Source organism: Puma concolor, chromosome B2, assembly GCF_028749965.1.
Source record: "Puma concolor isolate L17-30 chromosome B2, mPumCon1.1.hap2, whole genome shotgun sequence".
NCBI lineage: Eukaryota > Metazoa > Chordata > Mammalia > Carnivora > Felidae > Puma > Puma concolor.
Window position 1 is genome coordinate 54,756,758 of NC_141671.1, and position 19,746 is coordinate 54,776,503.

Here is a 19,746-nt window from a genome sequence, read left to right on the forward strand (position 1 = left end):
CTGATGTACAGTGATGTAAAGCATCCACATTAAATGTGGATATATTTTAAATAGTCCTGTTAACATATATGCTATGCCAAAGCAGATAAAAGTTATTCAGGTTAAAGTTTCCATTTAACAGGTTTGACTATCTTGCCATTTCTTATCTCATGTCCTTAGGCTTACTGACTTACATATCCCAATATCTGGAATATGTGGCAAAGGCACAGATTGTGGTGAAAAGGGGTGAAAAAAAGAGGAGGGGGATAAAAGTGAAAAGTGGAGTAACACATTTCTGGAGTATCTGTCACATGGAAGAGCTCTCATCACAGAGAACATGGCGTGAGGCACTTCAGGGCCATTTCGGACATGGATGGCTCATACCTTCATTAAGATATAATAGCGATGTTAACTCTCAGCCAACTAAGCTGACCTTTAATAATATATATTAAACAGACTAACAAGCAAACAAATAAGTCAGCGTTAATGTGACGCCCATCATTTCAAAGTTTAAAACAGATTAGGATAGAGCAGTAGCTTTTTTTTTTTTTTTCTTAACAAGACGATGCATTCCCTTGTAGACAGGATATATTTGAAATACTGGCGTACTGGTGGACATCACGGGAGATGCTCAGCACCAGACAGTGGAATACACAAGCAGGGAGCAATAAAAAAGGGAGATCGCCGAAAGAGAGAACAGGATGGGACAGAGCTGAAAATAAAGGTAAGGAATTAGAAACCCAGGAGGAACGACTTGAGGACATGAAGGTAACAAGCACAAAGCAGTCTTTTGAGCAGTATGGTGGTGAAATAAAGAACCAGGGGTTAGGATGAGATTTATTTTACCTGGTGCTCTGCAATGAGGGCTTTCACCTCTTCGATTTCCTGGGGGATGACTTCCTTGTCCTTATCACTCAACGTGGTTTCAGCCCATTGCAGCCAAGCCAGCAAAGCTTCCAACAATTCCTGTTTAGCAATGAGCCCAGCCAGAGCACTTGCTAATCTCTGTTGATGCTGCTTTGCCCAGGCCAACACCTGTTGGGGAAAAACAAAAATTTCCCTGAATTTCTTTCATCTTAATTATTTAATTGATATAAAAACCACAAAATTTAAATGTAAATTGGGATCATCCTGGGCCGGACTCATAATACTTCCAGTCTTTCTATATCCCATCCGTGGTACCAAGAGCCAGCTTGCGGAGATGGATGTCATACACATCCCAGGTTTCCTCTTGTTTTCTAATTTAAGTTCAAATATGCACTTGCTGGGGGCGCCTGGGTGGGTCAGTCGGTTAAGTGTCCAACTTGGGCTGAGGTCATGATCTTGCGGTTCATGGGTTCGAGTCCTGCATCAGGCTCACTACTGTCAGCACAGAGACCACTATGGATCCTCAGGGCCCCCTCTCCAACTGCCCCTCCCCTGCTCGTGCTCTCTCTCTCCCAAAAAGAAACATTGGGGCACCTGGGTGGATCAGTCGGTTGAGTGTCTGATTTTAGCTCAGGTCACGGTCTTGCAGTTCGTGAGTTCGAGCCGCGCGTTGGGCTCTGTGCTAATAAACAACTGAGAGCCTGGAGCCTACTTCAGATTCTGTGTCTCCCTCTCTCTCTCTCTCCCCCTCCCCTGCTCATACTCTGCCTCTCTCTGTCTCTCAAAAATAAATAAATGTTAAAATAAATAAATAAACAAATGTTAAAAAATTCAAACATGCATTCTCTGAAGGATCAGGTATGCTTATTCCATGTAGCACTGAGCAGAAATAAAAATAGCTAAAATCTTAAGATACAGAATTCAGTTCATGCATGCACTTCATTCCACAAGCATACGCTCGTCTGAAATACAATTCAAGTGCTGGCTTATCCAACAGAGACAGTGTGTAAGTGGGACAGAAAGTAATACAGTGAACCAAATATTTGCCTTTCCATGTTGCAGGGGCATAGCTGCAAAACTATTTCAACTTTTAAAAATAAAAGTGGACTTCAGAGACAGGTAATGCACACTGGAAGGTATTTTAAAGAGCATTTTTCTTTGCAGAGGCCTCATGTTCCCACGGTCATAAATGTATCGCAGTTGCCCAAGTTTCCACACCCTCATTCTCAAAGCTGTTGCTGCTCTAATGATGACCTCAGACACACTGACCTCCTCAAACCTGGCCCGGATGATGGTTATCCAGTGCTTAATGGTGGTGATGGAGTCAGGATGGCACATGGCCAAAACGGCATCTCCCATGCTGGTAGCTTTATTCAGTGCGGCTCTTTTTTCTTCCAGTTTCTTCATGAATTCCTACAGCAGAAAGAAAGACTTCGATTAACTGTTGGCACTGGCTGAAAACAAAACTCCAGGGATGTGTATGTGACTGTCAGAGTTAAATAAAGAAGAACTTCAATTGGTTTATTCACAGCTGGAAGAAATTCACTAATTGGGGCATTAAGAGAGAAGGGACAAAAATGGGAAATGAAGTACTTCCTAACAAGTATTTCAAAGTTCGAGGATAGGGTGACATCTCCTGCTTTACAAAGTATGTTACACAAAAAATACATTCTTCTAGATCTGGATATATTATATTCATGGAGAACAGGACCAAGAGAGACAGTAATAGCACAGACAGAAATAATATTGATTGCAGAAAAATATGTTCTAACAAAGAAGACAAGAAGGTTGTATATTTAAAATAGCATGAACTGTGCCAGGAATTATAGGGATATGTACCCAAAAAATGCCATGGAAGAGAGAAGGCTCAACAAGAAATGATAAATATTTGGGGTGAGGGGGCCCAAATGTCTAGCAGGAAGGAGTCAGGGAGAGGCTAGAGGTGCTGGGGGCCTGATCACCAGACAGCCTGTGTGAGAAGAGTCCCTTTCAGAGGCTAGTAACAGCCATTCTCTGCCCTGGAGGGGTGAATAAACCTTAAAAGGCTTCGAGAAGCTTTCGAATCACCTTTTGGCAAATGTCTTACACATCTACCTGTACTTTACACCATCTGAACTGTAATTCATAGATACATGGGTCACGGAACTCTGAAAGTGTGGTTACAAATGAGCACCTCTGCCTTAAAAAAGGTCACATGCTTCCAAAACCCCATAATGAATGTCAGGCATCTACTAGCACCCAATCCCTCAGTCAGGCTGACAAAGGGCTGCAGACACAGTTGACGATCAGTACTACTCATGCCATGTGATCAAGGTGATGATTTGAAAATGTGTTTCCTACAGTGTCTTGTTTTCCAGGTCTGTGAAGCTGTCACATAGCTCCTACTCTGGTATTTTGCTAAACTAACCTGTTCATATAGGTATCTACTGGATATTAAGGTCCACAAGATCAGAAGGCTGTGTCTTATTCAATTGTGAGTCTTTGTGACTGAATAAATGCTTTTTTTTTTTCACTTTTATTTACACATTTTTCCTGCTGTGGCATCAAGGCTTGATTAACAATATACTCCATTAACATGACCTACTTTTTAAATACCATGACCTACTTTTAAAAGTATTTTAATTTTCCCCAATATAGATCCACTTAACTGGAAGGAAAACAAAAACTTTACTGGGAAAAAAAACAAAAAACTTTAACAGGTCAGTAACAGGTTGACCTACTGGAAGAGGTCAACAACAGCTGTGCTCTTCCAAGGACAGGTGACCTGACCACGTACTTTTACATCACTCCTAACCTAGCAGAGCCAGAGTCCTGCCCAGAATGCTGTCGACTGGACTAGCAACTCCCTGCTTGCATTCTGTGCTCTTCCAACCCTGAGTGCTAAGTGGTTAGTGCTCACCTGGGAAAGCTTGCCAGTTTTACAGAGTGGACTATACCGAGAAGCCTCTAGTCCTGGAGCTAAGAATTTAAATACTCTGTTTTACTTTTATTTGGTCGGAGTATGAAGGAAGCAGGAGATCAGAAAGAATGGATGATGCTACTGCAAATTATTATTACTAAGCACCACTTTTATAAAATTACATGTAATTTTTCACTATTTAAAAATATTGGGGTGCCTGGGTGGCTCAACAGGTTAAGCATCCAACTCTATTTCAGCTCAGGTCATGATCTCATGGTTCATGAGTTAGAGCTCCATGCTGGCAGTGGGGAGCCTGCTTAGGACCTGCCCCTGCCCTGCTTGCTCTCAGTCTCTCACTAAAATAAATAAATAAATAAAATATTTATAAGGATAATTTGTTGTAAAAAACAAACAAACAAACAAATAAAAAAACCCACAACACTACCTCTGCTCTCAATACCTGCCTCCTGGTGTTTCTGGGGGTTCCTTGCTGCTGTGAGGGTGGAGATACCACCATGAGGCTCCTTTCTGTAAGGTGTCAGACATGCAGCCTGGGCTCCAAGAGGCTATTCTAAGACCAAAGTATGTTAGTGGAACTCGATGCTGGCTGATGGTCAGCCAAGAGTAATGTAAGAGATTTTCAAAACATTGAATTGAATCAAAAATTCACAATAAATTTGCTGCAATTTTCCTACTCTTATATTCTGCTTCAAATTTAAATGGTTTATGTAGCATTTCATTCTTCCAGATAATGTTAGACAAGCTCGCATCACTTTTGTTAATGACAAGGCAAGATTTCATTGCTATAGGTTAGGCAATCCATCAGTAATCACTGTAAGCAGTCTCCACAAATGATGGAATCCATGTGACACCAGAACTCATGATGTATTTCCAACTTGACCATGAAAGATAAGCTTATTCTGTGGTGTTAAACAGAACTTTTAAATGGAAATGTTGACATCAATATTGCATTGAGAGTTAGCATTGCAAATTCCTAATTCTTTAAAGTCGAGGGTTAAAAAAACAAACAAACAAAAAACATGTGTTAACATGTATCTGGACCACTCTCTTAAGGGTTTTGCTAGTTCTACACACCTGTTACAAAATACAGGATGACCTGAAAACTCAGTGGCCAGATTTTTACTTTGGTTAACTGTTCAACAGTGCATCTACTTACAGAATTCATTTTTAATTTATAATTTATACTACAGGCTACTTCTCAAAAGAATTGAAGTGGATCTCAATTAAAACCAGAATTGACAGAGATTTAAAAATAAAATTTGAACAAGTTATTCAGTTACTTGTCTTACTTACAAAGGTCAAAATTATTAACTTACAATTCCAATGCATTATAAATAAATTTATAAATGCCAAACGCTCATTACGGAAGTTTCGTCTTTGAAATGCACATACAAGTGCAATGAAATCGGCCAGTTTTGGTCAGAAGCCAAATAACTCCCTAGAAAATTCCCTGATTTTAGAATAACCACCTCTTCATAAAGAAACCATGAAAAGATAGCTATACATATGTAGGGGCATGGGAACATACCTATGTAAGCCAGGAGGACACAGGTAAATTCTCAACTGTACCAGTATCTTTAATTACTTCTCAGGGAGGGAAATATTCATCCATTTGAAATTTATGATCCTGGGTCTACTTGATTTTCTCATTTAGTTTTACTTAGCATCTATATAACTCACTTTATGCTGATCAATGAGAGTCCGAAGAGCATCCTCATCATCTGGGAGAGCGCCATGGAAACGAAGGGTTTGCTCCGCCTCGGCCAGCCACTCCAGGAGGGCATGCACCACCGAGTGAAATTCCTCTGCCTAATAGTTCACACACACACACACACCGCAAATAAGATCCCCAAATATGCTTGTTAGTATAGATTTCTCTTCTCAGTGAAAAAGTCTTAAACTGATTAATGATATGCATTATTCCCATTAAAAAGATAAAGATATATGGTACTACATTTTACAAATGTAATACCTCTAATATATCACAGAGGCCTATATGAAGATTAATTCACCATTTGAACAATCTGATTTTAGATACAGGGCAGCCCATTGCACATTGAAGCTGAAAAATTAATAGAGCAGCACTTTTATGTAAAGATGAGGCAACTTTCTCCGTGAGTAATTTAAATTCTTGTCAGGAAGACCAAGGCAAGGATGTTCTAAGAATCTCCTTCTCATGACTGTCCCAGTTAAGAAAAGGGGGAACGGAACAGTTCCTCACAAGAGCAGTTCTCGTTGAGGCTTCGAAACCTTTCTCACTATGTCCAGATGCAATTTCCATGACATTTACCTGACGCAGGGCTGCTTCCAATCGGGTCTGCTTTGATATAGAAAGTGCACACACAGTCTCCCAGCGTGTGCTTAGTTCCTGCATCTGGACCTTGACCCAGGAGGAGTCGTCTCGGCTGCCCTCTATGAGCTCTCGTGCCGAGCGCTTCAGGGCCTGCACGCTGCTGGTCCTCTTCCCCAGTTCTTTCTGGAAAGCCTAAAAGACCATGTTTTTAGAAAAATTAATTTTTAATTATAAAATCAAGCCAGTAAAAGACACTGCTTGGAATATACATACACATGACATCATGTACCAATCTCTAAGACCTACAGCTTAATGACACACACTTTTCACAGAATCTTTAGAAGCTGAGTCGTGGCACACTGCTCCCACCAGAGCACTGTTAAGAACACGGTCTTGTATAAATCTGTTCAATCTTGTAACATTCTCCTGAGTGAACAAACCCGATTTTTTTTAATGACACATTGGATTTAAATATTGGCAGCTATTCTTTATTTCAGTTTACACAAAAGAATCAAATTCTTTTTTTTTCTACGATTCTTTAGTATGGCATCCCAGCTCCTCTCAAATCATTACTCTAAGTGCCTAGAATGTGCTGGCTACCTCATTACTCTTAGTTAATAAACATATCTAACAGACTAACAAATAACTAAGCAGTCCTTGGCTGTCACATGGGGGTTTTGGAGGTAATGGCAGGGAATTGTACAGGGACTTGCCATGCAGTCTTCTTCTCTGTAGCATGGCTTCAACTTTCACAGTATCCTGAGAGCTAACCTAGAATGTCAAACTTTAGAGTCTTAAATCTTTGTCATTTTGGAAGAAAAGCTTCCCCCCACCCCTTGCCTAATTTTGATGAACTCTGAGGTGCCAGGAGTTGAACTGGCTTCCTTTGACCACAGACGTAATCCAAGAAATGAGCCCAGGGTACTTCATTTCTGATCCAAAATTCTGTATATGCAGCTACATCTTTCAAGTAACTAATATTATGTATAGAATAAAGTTAACTTATTTTTCTAAAAAATGGTCACAAATGAGTATCACTAATCACATTTTATAATTTTGGCTATATCCATGAGTTTCTATTCTGACAATCAAATCATTCATAAAAAGGAGTCCATCTAAAACAAACCAAACATAGTGTGATTTTGCTTGATTTCACTCTGATAGTGTTCAATGAGATGTGCCTGCAGATACACAGACAGACACACAGAGACACACATCCATACACAGGCATAGGAAATACAGTGTCTATACAATCTGTTTGTGATAGGACAAGTCCAATAGTTCTGAGAGGACTTTCCAATGTACTTTGTATACTTAAGCCTGAGCCTTCCAATTGCATTACTAATGCTGAATGATTAACTCATTCTTGATGACCTTTAATATATAAAAAAACCTGGCAAGTGCCGAAGGGAGTAAATGTTTAGACAGTGAGTTTATACAAATGGCATTTATGTAAAAAGTAACATTACACTATTCATTACTCATTGAATGAATGCCAGGGCATAAAAAAGTTTATATTAATCATGCACAAAACATTTGTTTCAATACAGGCAAGTAACAAAACTTAAAATTTTTGATTTCTGTAGGCCTGATCCCTGTCCTTCATTTATTCTTTGATTTTTTGATAATATTCAAATGTAACACTCTTTTATAGATATAATGAGATAACAGAACCAGGAGAGGGGAAATAAATATGCTGAAAGGACCAACCATTTAAAAAGGAATAGGTAAGATCAAAACAGGATAGCTAGGGAAATATAAAGAAAACATTTTAAAAGGAAATGAATTTCCTGAACTCAAAAATAATGAAGAGAAAGAAACACAACACAGATTCACATACAGTGCTGTATGATACCTGTATATAAAGTCTACTCTGATACCACCATTCCACGTTAGTACTGTGCCCGCGAGGTTGTTTTCAAGGTTCTTTAGGTTGTAATACAACATTTTACCATAATTTAGGACCTTACACTCCGTATCAGCTGGATGTCTTGTACATTCCTTTTACCGGCACAAAAACTTTGAATACCCTTCAGGAGGTTGCAAGAAACCGCTTTTCTGAAGTAATAATCAAGTCCCTCACAGCGTATACTGATATCTCATCAATTGCTGCAGTTAAAGGGGCAAGTTTAAAACAGTTTTTAAAAACAAAAAAGCAGCCTGTCTTGACCCCCAGAGATCATGTTACAAATCCATACACTTATGCAATGACCAAGTTCCGGGTAAATGAATGAAGAATTTTAAATTATATTCCATAATTCTTTCCACGAATAATGAAAGACTGTAAAACATTCTTGGAACATGAAGCACCAGAGAATAAAATCATTTTCTAAGTTCTAAAAGGTTTTAGATTTGGAAGTTGAAAAAAGAAAAAAAAAAGTATCTCACTGATAAAGTACCTTTTCTGTCTCACTTTTAAAGTTGGCTTCCTGATTCTGCTCGTAGGTACACATATATCATTATTAAAGACTGGTATGCAGTATGATATGCAGTCTCTAGTTTTTAAAAGGCTGAGTTGAGGGGTTACATTTTCTTCTATACTCATGATAATCAAATGAGATAAATAAAATGTCCCAGATAATGATACCTTGTGATTATCGATCAGATTCATCACTAAATCAATGTCTCCATGGACAGGCTGGTCTTCTGCCAGCTGGGGTTCAACTCTATACAGCCAATCAATGAGGGCCTGCAAGGCATCGGTGAATTGTCCAGAAAATAACAGGGCTTCCTCCAGTTTGTTTTGTCTGAGGAAGAAGGTGGAAAAATCAATGTGAGCAACAAAAAAGCCACCCTACATATCTGAAAATCTAAAATCCATTTATGAAGGTTGAGAGTACTCAAAGAAAAAATAATACATTGGTACTCACTGCTGTTTCTTTGCTTTCCTTAGAAAATAACAAAACTTTTCTCAAATTTTCTTTTTTATTCCTTAAATACATAGCATGTGTTCTCAGAAAATTCCCTCATCATCACCTCTAGAAATCAATAGCCCTTTGGTTTCTTCGTAAAAAAATATGCCTTAAAATTTTTAATATATTGTTTCAATGTTTATTTATTTATTTTGAGAGAGAACATGCATGAATGGAGAGGGGCAGAAAGAGGGAGAGAAAGAATCCCAAGCAGGCTCCATGCTGCCAGCACAGAGCCCAATGCAGGGCTTGAACGCACAAACCATGAGATCATGACCTGAGCCAAAATCGAGAGTCAGATGTTGAACCGACTAAGCCTTCTAGGCACCCCTAAATTTTTTTTTAATATTTTAAATTATCATACAGTAAGCTTAACTTTTCTGGGTGTACAGTTCTATGAATTTTAACACATGTATAGACTCATGTAACTATCATCATGATCAAGAAACTGAACATTTTCATCATCCCTCAATCTGCCAAATGTTGTCTATAGTCCTAGCCTGCCCCATCTTCATCCCCTTGTATTCACGTATCTCTCTGCCATGAAGTCATTTATATGACTTAGTAAAAAAGCAGATAACCTTTTGATATTGAAGGTTTTAAATATGTTTTTTAATGTTTATTTATTTATTTTGAGAAAGAAGGAGAGCATGAGTAGGCAGGGGAGAAAGAGAATCCCAAACAGGCTCTATGCTGTCAATGCAGAGCTGGACCAGAGGCTCGATCTAGTGAACCATGAGATCATGACCTGAGCTGAAATCAAGAGTCAGGCACTTAACCGACTGAGTCACCCAGGTGCCCCAGGTTTTAAAGCTTTTTAAAACCCAACCCCCAAATTTCTATATTCCTTCCATATATTCTTTAGAATATATTTTAATTTCCTTTTCTAATATAATTTTATTATTAGAATATAATATTCCATTCAATCTTGATACTGACAAAAGTAATTAGACTATGGATCTATGAAATATTTGAAAACATTTCTAAGATATTTGAATTCTTCTACTACTACATATTTCAACTGGTTCAAGTGTAATGAGAAAGAAGACTGGGAAGGAGTAGATGGAAGTTGGAAGCAAACACTGGGGTCAGATTGGTAGGACCTTGCACGACACATAAAGGAGCCTGTGTTTTGGCTCACACTCAAGGTATAATAAGTTCCTAAAAGGTATGAGGAAGGGAAATGATAAGATCAAACTTACTTTTTAAAGAGACCACCCCAGTAGTTACATGGAAATTAGCTTATGGAAAACAACAGCAAGTCAGCTATCAGATAATATGCTTAGAGAATGATACCACTTTTGAGTGAACTGAGGAGTTAAAAATAAGTAAAAATGAACAACAAAGCCTTCTCCGTACAGACACTGTGTAAGTGGGGCATTAGAGAGAAGAAACAACTTCTTAAAGGAGGTATTTAGGTTCCTAGAAAGTTCCCACAAAGCATCACTACTGTATGTTTGAAAGAAGCCTACAAGGTAACCAAACTGCCTTAAAGAACATTTTACCTTTCCACAGATTTTCCACAGATGGTATCCCATTTGTCTCTGAGTTCACTCAGCATGTCATCCAGTTTCAGGTTGTCATCAGCCAGGGAGGTTTTCTCCTTCAGAGAACGTCCCGTTCTGTTGGTGGTGTCATAGACAGAATGCTTGGCTCCAAGTGATTTCTGAAACTCCTATATATTTAACAGGAAAACAATGTGCATTTCTACTTAGGACTATTAAATAGGTAACAGACATCACAAAAGGCATCCCTAATAAAAGGAATCTAAACAGAGGAAGACATCAGCAAACAGGTCAGATGGTGTAGTGCTGTTGTCTACACAGGAACACACCAGGGTGGAAAAGAATCCTTACATTTTCAAACTGAAGAACTTATTTTTCCCAGAAGCCTACTATTATGAAGAAAGTGATTTCAAAGCACAACAAATCTTGAATCTTTCACAGCTATAAACCACAAATAGTATACTAGTTATAATAAAATGGAATTGCTAATCTGCTATTGAGAAACCCAAGATTTTGGAGAGGAAAAAGTAGTTAACACTCAATGAGTAACTAAATAAAGGTCTATGTGGACACAGAGTGACTCATAATGTGTAAATTTACTACAGGTTTTGGTTTTTTTTTGTGGGTTTTTGGTTTTTTTGTTTTGTTTCATTTTGTTTTGGTCAACTAGATCTGCTGTCACACATTTTGGATGTTTACAATGATGATATGTATAATTTCATCTGTGAGCCAGGGTGAGAGGCAAATAAGAACCACATCTCAAGATTCCTATGTTCCGACCTACTGCCCCTTCAATTCACACCCCTTGGCAAGCCTATACCCCTCCTCCCCAACTCTATGATGCCCTACGAACGTCTCTCAAGATCTACAGATTACTTTTCCAGTATCAAATAGCTATATTGCTAATGTGACATCTATACTTTCCTATTTTTTACATTGTTAATCTGCATGTTTGTGTATGAAAATTTCTATGTGTGGGAAAGATGGATTATATAACCTGTCTACACAACTCAATTAAAAGCTTTTCTAAAGTAGGGATACTGTCTTTGCAGGCCTCTCTCATTATCACCTTACATTTTGTGTGTGTTTGTAAGTGTGTAATAGCAAGAATGAGACCACTGCTATTGCATATACAATCTCAGAGATGTGAAGGAAGGAAGGTCAACTTAATGGGCATGTTACAAGCTCATATATATTATGGAAACACTAACACAGTGATTCTAACTCCTGGTAGCACATTAGAATCACCTTAGAGAGTAAAATGCTATGCAAATGTATAATTTTCTAAACTAATCTTGGTTACCATTACCTAATGCATTTTTATTGCCTTTAAAACCCAGACACTTTAGGTGTCTTAATATGACTAAGATGTTTACTTGGTCTTATAACAGGAGGCCACTACATTTGGGATTTTTTTTTAGCAATAAACACTATTACAATACCACACTATTTCTAAAGTTTGCTTTCTGTAATTATTATTTTTTCTTGTTATTCTAAATAGAATATTAGTTTTAGAATCATGGCATTGACAAATTTTCCTCAAAAGAGCAGATACATAAAAAAATGTTACAGCTGAATACAGGATAGATGAACACTCTTTAAAAGACAGAAATACAGCCAAAAGAGGAAAGAAAAGACTTATTTTAAAATTGGCTTCATGTGCCTTGTACCCTTATCTCAGACAAATGCTGACTTTGGTAACAAGTCACACCAGGAAAAAGAGAGGATCTAGAAGGGTTCCTCACGTGTTCTTATTTCTAGGATTCTCCAACTTAAACACACAATATACTTTCCTAAGACTCCATGACATGATATCTATGTTCAAGTTCAAACAGCCAGTGTATTTTGAGAAGCAGTCTCTCGTTTCTCCATCAGGGGAAGGAAGGAAGGTGCTGCTCCCCCTCACTGTGCTCTCAGTACTGAACATGGTGGCAGCTCACAGGTAGAGGGTGCCAGCAGAATGAGCCACTCACACGCCCTCAGCTAGTCAAAGAACAGCTTCTTTCTGTCATCCTAGGATCGTGACCTCCCGAGGTGACTTAACAACCAGCATGGAAGCTATCAATCGGTATGAATATGATGGCTAGAATTTTCTGATGATGATAAACCTTACATCACCCCATTTTTTCCAGCTTTCAAAAAATTATCATGTGTCAAGCAATAATAGATGATAGATAGATAGATAGATAGATAGATAGATAGATAGATAGATGCTTAAAACTTTATAGTTTTTGCAGGAACCACTCTCCTTTTACCTACTGCACTCACCCTGAAGGCTGATGATCACTTTATAACCAGAATGACAGACCCAAATTCAAAAGAGTTGAGAAAGATGGGGGGGGATGTTCTTTGAATGCAATGTAGTAGGAATATAAAAGGCAGAAAATATAAAATAATATGTTTCTGCATCTTCTAGTCTACATAAGGAAGCCACTGACTCTATGTCTTTGAGGATAAGGATAGAATTTCATATACCACATATACATAACAAAACACCAGTTTGTGCAGAGGCAACCGATTTTCCCCACATAACTGTTTGAAAGAATCTATCTGGCAAAATTTATATTACTTTTTGGTATAAAATTATCTTCTGCATAGCATTTGGTCTACGAAAGAAATTACAAGATAAGACAGATAAGTGAAAAATTGAGACGCCAACACTTGACCCCCTCTCAATCTTTTAAGTTCTAGATTGTAGAACACTGCCAGCTTTAATTTTGTATATTTTTTGTTAACAGTAATCCTAGAATGATGGTGGGATGGTCAGCAGAGAGTAAAGATACTATTGCTACTTGACCAATGTGATGGGCAGCTGGTTTTAAATTTAACAGAGGTAGGGGGCGCCTGGGTGGCGCAGTCGGTTAAGCGTCCGACTTCAGCCAGGTCACGATCTCGCGGTCCGTGAGTTCGAGCCCCGCGTCAGGCTCTGGGCTGATGGCTCGGAGCCTGGAGCCTGTTTCCGATTCTGTGTCTCCCTCTCTCTCTGCCTCTCCCCCGTTCATGCTCTGTCTCTCTCTGTCCCAAAAATAAATAAATGTTGAAAAAAAAAAAATTTAATAAAAAAAAAAATAAAAAAAAAAAAAAATAAATTTAACAGAGGTCCACAGAGGACACCTTTTTTTTTTTTTCTAGTGATGAATAAATACACAACCAAGTAAGGATTTAAAAGGTGATCTTGAGATACAGAATGACATATATGCTATTCCTAATTATAGACCCACCTTATGCTGTGCAAGCTGTGTTTTTATCTTGTCTGGATCATTGGCAATTTCCAGTTCAGAATCCAAAGACTTCTCTGACTCCTCTAGCCACTCCATAAGTTTACTCCAAGCTTCATGGAACTGTAAAAGAAATACACATCTCAATCCAGAGAATTTCCTGGTATGCTCCCTATATTTTTAAAATAGAAATTAATAGGGGCGCCTGCATGGCCCAGTCAGTTGGGCGGCTACTACAGCTCAGGTCATGATCTCGCGGTCTGTGAGTTCGAGCCCTGCGTCAGGTCTGTGCTGACAGCTCAGAGCCTGGAGTCTGCTTCAGATTCTGTGTCTCCCCCTCTCTGCCCCTTCCCTGCTTGTTCTCTCTCTGTCTCTCTCTCTCTCTCTCTCTCAAAAATAATAAACATTAAAAAAATAAAATAAATAAAATAGGAATTAGTATTAATGAAAATGTTTAAAATACTTAATTCAAATTTCCCCTAAAAAAGAAGAAAGTAGTAGCTTTATTGGGTTCGCCATGTCTTACTAACTCTTGGCTTCTGTGGTCGGGCCCCCACGGTCACTTTGTTGTAACTCATTGAAACATATAAACTTTAACAAAAATAGAAATGAGCCTAGAAACAGGGAACACCAGGGAGAATTTCCCTCCCTTTCCTTCTGCTTAGCAATTAACGTAAACTCTCAAGAGAAGTTGATTTGCCCACTGCTGTCACCGACAGATCTAGGTTTACTTCTAAGGTGTTTAATTCCCATGTTAAGGAACAGGAACAAAAAGGGAAAGACAAAGGATAAAGTTAATAAGCTCGCCTTAAAAAGTAAAAGAGTAACAACAGTAGAAGTCCATAACATTCCTATTTAATACAAAAGGCGTTCAGTATCTTTACTGCTACTACCAAAATCCTCAACTTAACGCCTGGGCCTCACTTACTGGTTTTATATGTAAGAGCACCAACAGCACTTGAATTCTAACAAAATAGAATTCTCTTTGGCCTCCATGATTTTGCAATATTCTGGTGCTATGTATACTTGGCTTCAGCCACAGTCTCTTTTCTGTTTATCACAGAGAACTAGCGGGTACTATTTTTGGATCCCAAATTGTGAAATTGGTTATAAATTATTTCTCATAATAAACTTAAGTGAACGGATACATAACAAAAACAGAAGTAATCAAAATAAAATCTGCTTTATATCAAAGCACACTAATAAAGAAATAACAAGAAGACATTTAACAATCAGCACAATAAGAGCACGGGATCACAAAGCTGGCAGCGCCCGCTGAGATCACCTCATCACAAACCTGCTCTCCTGACCCCTCCTTCCCACAACTCCAATCAATTTAAATACAAAAATAAAGAGGCCAGAAGAGGTATATAAACCGCCAAAGTCAGAGAACAATGATCAACATCTGAGCCCCAAACTAAGAAAGTGGGATAGTGAGAAATAAAGAAATAGTCGCAGTGTTTGGTGGTCTTACCACAATTAATATAGGCTATAACAGATGGTAAGTTTAATGATACAAACGCACAGGTTCTAAGACTGGTCCTGCTTTAAAAACTATTCTTAAGCCACATAAATACAAGAAATGCCATACTTTTGTACCTAAAAGCAGTAGAAAATTCTTACAGATTAAGCCAAATGAGAAAATAAAATTGACGACCTGGAGAAAGGAGAAAGACTTCTATAAATTAGATGTTCACAACTCAAGAAATGCCCATACTACCGAGGACACTGCTCAGTGCAGAGAAGAATGTCAGGCTTATCATTAATACTGTCTCATAAAAACAAGAAGAGACCGATTCTATTCCACAGTCTCATAGATAACATTGAACACATCATACATCCCACTCAAAAAAAGAAATTAATACGGCATGTAATCCTACAACAATGCAATTTGTAATTTCTAAGCTGTTAACAAATGTATGCTGAGAGCATTAATCACAGAAACATTTGACTCCCAGACATCTTTTACATCACCCAACTGAGCCTGGATCCCCAGAAGAATGGAGTCCAATACCAATTACAGAAACATGGAACTGAATGGGGCAAAAAGACTCATTATAAAATTCAGCCTCAACGTTACACAGAGTTTCTAGTAAACTTCAAAGATAGTTGCCAAACAAGGTGGGCACATCTCTCTCCCAGAGTAGAGAGACACATAATTCTACTTCTTTTTTGTGTTTAGCCTAAGAATGGCATATTAATAGTAGGTGAAGAGAGTTAGGGGAGCTCCTTGTGAGACCCATGAGATTCTCTAGATGAAAAGAAAAAGGAAAAAAGAAGCCTTAAAAGGTTCAAACAATTCATTTAAAAGCAGGGTGGACAGCAATAGCACTGCTAGGAATTTACCCAAGGGATACAGGAGTACTGATGCGTAGGGGCACTTGTACCCCAATGTTTATAGCAGCACTCTCAACAATAGCCAAATTATGGAAAGAGCCTAAATGTCCATCAACTGATGAATGGATAAAGAAATTGTGGTTTATACACACAATGGAGTACTACGTGGCAATGAGAAAGAATGAAATATGGCCCTTTGTAGCAACGTGGATGGAACTGGAGAGTGTTCTGCTAAGTGAAATAAGCCATACAGACAAAGACAGATACCATATGGTTTCACTCTTATGTGGATCCTGAGAAACTTAACAGGAACCCATGGGGGAGGGGAAGGAAAAAAAAAAAAAAAAAAAGAGGTTAGAGTGGAAGAGAGCCAAAGCATAAGAGACTCTTAAAAACTGAGAACAAACTGAGGTTGATGGGGGGTGGGAGGGAGGGGAGGGTGGGTGATGGGTATTGAGGAGGGCACCTTTTGGGATGAGCACTGGGTGTTGTATGGAAACCAATTTGACAATAAACTTCATATATTGAAAAAATAAAAAAAATAAAAAAATAAAAGCAGGGTGGAACTGTATCAAAATACCAGAGAAGAAATGAGAGCTTGTCAACAAGCGTAAAAATTCAGAAAGGTGAGGAGTACTGAGCAGCTTAGACACAGAATCAGCCCTTTCAGGAAGCTGTCTGGAGGGCCAGTGTCTGCCTCTCAGCCCTCAGAGTTTGTGGACAAAGTCTGGCTTAGGACTAAACACAAGGTAGCAATATACTAAAGTCTGATGACTTACTCCAGCTATGAGAGTGGAGATTGCAAGCACAAAGGAAAAAAACAAACCCAGTAACAAAAAACTTGAGCCTCTTTTTGGATCTTAGTAACAGTGGGTCTATGAAGCCAAGCTATAATCAGTCTTTTCAAGATTAGTCCCCAGGACCAGAAGGTGCTAGGGCAAAACATGATGTTATCATTGAAACTTAGGCCCTTTTTGGATATAAACACCTTGGCCCTGTGCCATGATTGTTACAACCAATACAGCCTAGGATAAAAGTACTTGAATGTCATCATATATATTTCAATACCTAAAACTGATTTATTGACTAGTTTAGAAAGGTTTACCTGCTTGGCTCTTTTCCTTGCATCATCCAAAGATCTCCCTCTTTCTACTAACCGCTGAACCACTTTTTCCCACCGACTTTGTACACTGATCAGTAGATTCTTAATTAGGACAACGTCTTGTTTCTGACTGAAATACTTCAGGTGGGTCCCAGTTTTGTCCAGCTCTATTATCTGCTCACGGTGAGAATTTACTTCATTGGCGAAGACCTTTCCCAAAAAGAAGGGTGGAATTAGAAACACATGAAAAACTGTTCTGTTTTATAAGTGCTTCTGGTGTCATAAGCTGAAACCATTTTAAAGGACAAAATAAAGTTTCTAAACTACCAAATTCATACTTCTGACATGAAAACAGTCTGTGGTCTAAAAAGGTCTGAAATAAGAATACTATCCATCTGAGTTACATCATACCTTGTGTTCATCGATTTGAAACAAGACTGTGTCCAAGATAAGACTTGGCCGAGAAGCTACATTTAGGGTCTGTTCAGCCTGGGTTAGCCAGTTGATGAAGTCTTGGAGGGAATTATGGAACTCCATTGCCAAGTTGAGGGCCTCTTCCAGTTTAGTCTGCAAAGGCAGATCATTTAGTATTTGATGATAGTTAAGTGTCTTCCCCCCACAGTTTAACCACTCTCTGGCAGACTTCCTTCCCATCCACCCTTTCTTTATACCTAATCTGTATTTCTGTATTACCTAAACAGTTTATGAGTGTAATGGGCCTTCACTAAAATAATGGCAAACCAAACCCCTTTTAGTAGAGTGAGAAGATCTCTCTGCAGCTAAAAATAATCTGATATACACTAAAATTGTGATTTGAGGTCAATGAACCACAGAATGCAATCACTAAACAGATGTCTTTTATATCTCTATATAAAAAGAAAACTTGACATTCACATGATTAATCTGGGGGGTCAAACTGATGTGAAATATATATACATTATGGTCTGTCAGTGAGGAAATACAATCTACTATTCCTCGCCTATCATTATTCTTGTAGCATTAAACAGTGATATTTTTAATCCCTTTTCATGGACTTTTGTCATGGAAGTGCTTATTATATACACAATCATCTCACTCTCTTGACCTCCCTCTTTCCCTTCCCACTATATACATAAGTAAGTGTGATTAGCATTATTTAACAATCCAGAATTCGAGTGGTTCACAAATTTAAAAATACACCTAGAAACACGTGATCTATGATCTGTGTTGGAACAGACTGCTTTAACTCTATCCTCCTGTGTGAAAGAGAATACTATTTTCAATTGACCCCATGATACCTCCAAATGTATACAAAGAAAATTTAAACATGGGGTCATTAAAAGTTCCACTGCTAATTCTACTCAGAGATTAAGTAAATCTCATGAAATAAAACATTCATTCTATTACATTAATTAAAGCACATACTTTCCTTTCATTGAGTTTGGTTTCCACCGATTCCCATTTTTCTTTCAAGTTATTTATGTCTTGGTCAATTGTCTCTGCAGATTTGGGGCATCTTGCAAGCATCTGCTGGCCTTTCTGCATCAGACTTTTGTATGTTTCTTCTTTAACATCAAAGGCAGCACAGATTTCCTACATTGAGATATACCCCCCCAAGTTAAATCATTTTTAAGAGAATAAAATCTAAGAGTTCCTTCCCCAGGTCATCAATCCCAAGCCCCTCATCATATAGTCACCTTTATCTAACATACAGAATAACTGTGACACATTCAAATATTTCACTATATTAAAACAACACCTAAGCCTGTAGACATATCCGTCTGCCAGAAATCTCAGAAATGGTGCTATCATTATCAATTCAGTCCAGCATGGTAAAGTTGGTAAGTAACTTTTATGTTATCAAGACAGGTTTCACTGTGCAGTAACCAATCAGCTCGGTGACCCCGAGCAAATGATTACCTTCTCTGAGCCTTGTTTTCCTTCTCTGTAACATGGGCTTTCTAAGTCTCACCTCAGACTATGACAGTGGCTATAATAATTTTTGGGACAGTTTATTTCTGTGCTCAGAAGGCACACAACGAATAGAAAGTGAAGGCTCAATACAGTAAGATATTTTAAGTTGATTGTTCGGACTTTGGAATCACAAAAGACAAATTCGGGATACTATGAATATTACTCTCATTTATAACATCTTTAAAGCTTTCAACTGGAATGCAATGTGTTTCTTCTACAGAGAATACAAAAAAATTATGAAAACAAATTCAGAATTTAATATCAAAACAAGAGTTACATTCATGTAAAAACTTAAGACCAGTTCTCCACAACACCTGTATGATGGTTACTTCCTATCCAAATCCCCAAATTCAAAATTATTCAAAACCACAACCAAGTGTGGTTTCATAAGCTCTCACAACAACATTGGACATCTGATAAAGAATACAGGCTTGGATGTATAATGGCCCATTTCTTTTGCCCAATCCCCAAGCATATCTACTCTTATTTCTCAAGATACTAATTGTCAGCATTTGAATATTAAAAAAAACTTTCTGATGCAAATTCACAAGTATAAAAGAGGATTAGTTTTCAAAACATGAAACAGACTGTTTTATCTTAAAACTTCTAAACCTGGATTATAATGTAAATGAATAGGAAATGCCAATAAATCAAAGTCTA

The 19,746-nt window shown here is 38.1% G+C and overlaps 1 protein-coding gene across 27 annotated transcripts in view; it reads right to left on the reverse strand.

The window, feature by feature from the left end:
• DST (dystonin) overlaps positions 1–19,746 on the reverse strand; it is a 502,305-nt gene that overhangs the window by 18,025 nt on the left and 464,534 nt on the right. For all 27 annotated transcript variants that reach the window (XM_086707113.1, XM_086707116.1, XM_086707108.1 and 24 more), the window contains 10 exons: positions 18,538–18,705; positions 17,545–17,700; positions 17,137–17,343; positions 13,698–13,817; positions 10,477–10,646; positions 8,647–8,806; positions 6,057–6,251; positions 5,447–5,575; positions 2,116–2,259; positions 826–1,014 (listed from right to left, as the gene is read on the reverse strand). In XM_086707113.1, the coding sequence (XP_086563239.1) occupies positions 826–1,014; positions 2,116–2,259; positions 5,447–5,575; positions 6,057–6,251; positions 8,647–8,806; positions 10,477–10,646; positions 13,698–13,817; positions 17,137–17,343; positions 17,545–17,700; positions 18,538–18,705 (1,638 nt within the window). The remainder of the gene's footprint in view (positions 1–825; positions 1,015–2,115; positions 2,260–5,446; positions 5,576–6,056; positions 6,252–8,646; positions 8,807–10,476; positions 10,647–13,697; positions 13,818–17,136; positions 17,344–17,544; positions 17,701–18,537; positions 18,706–19,746) is intronic.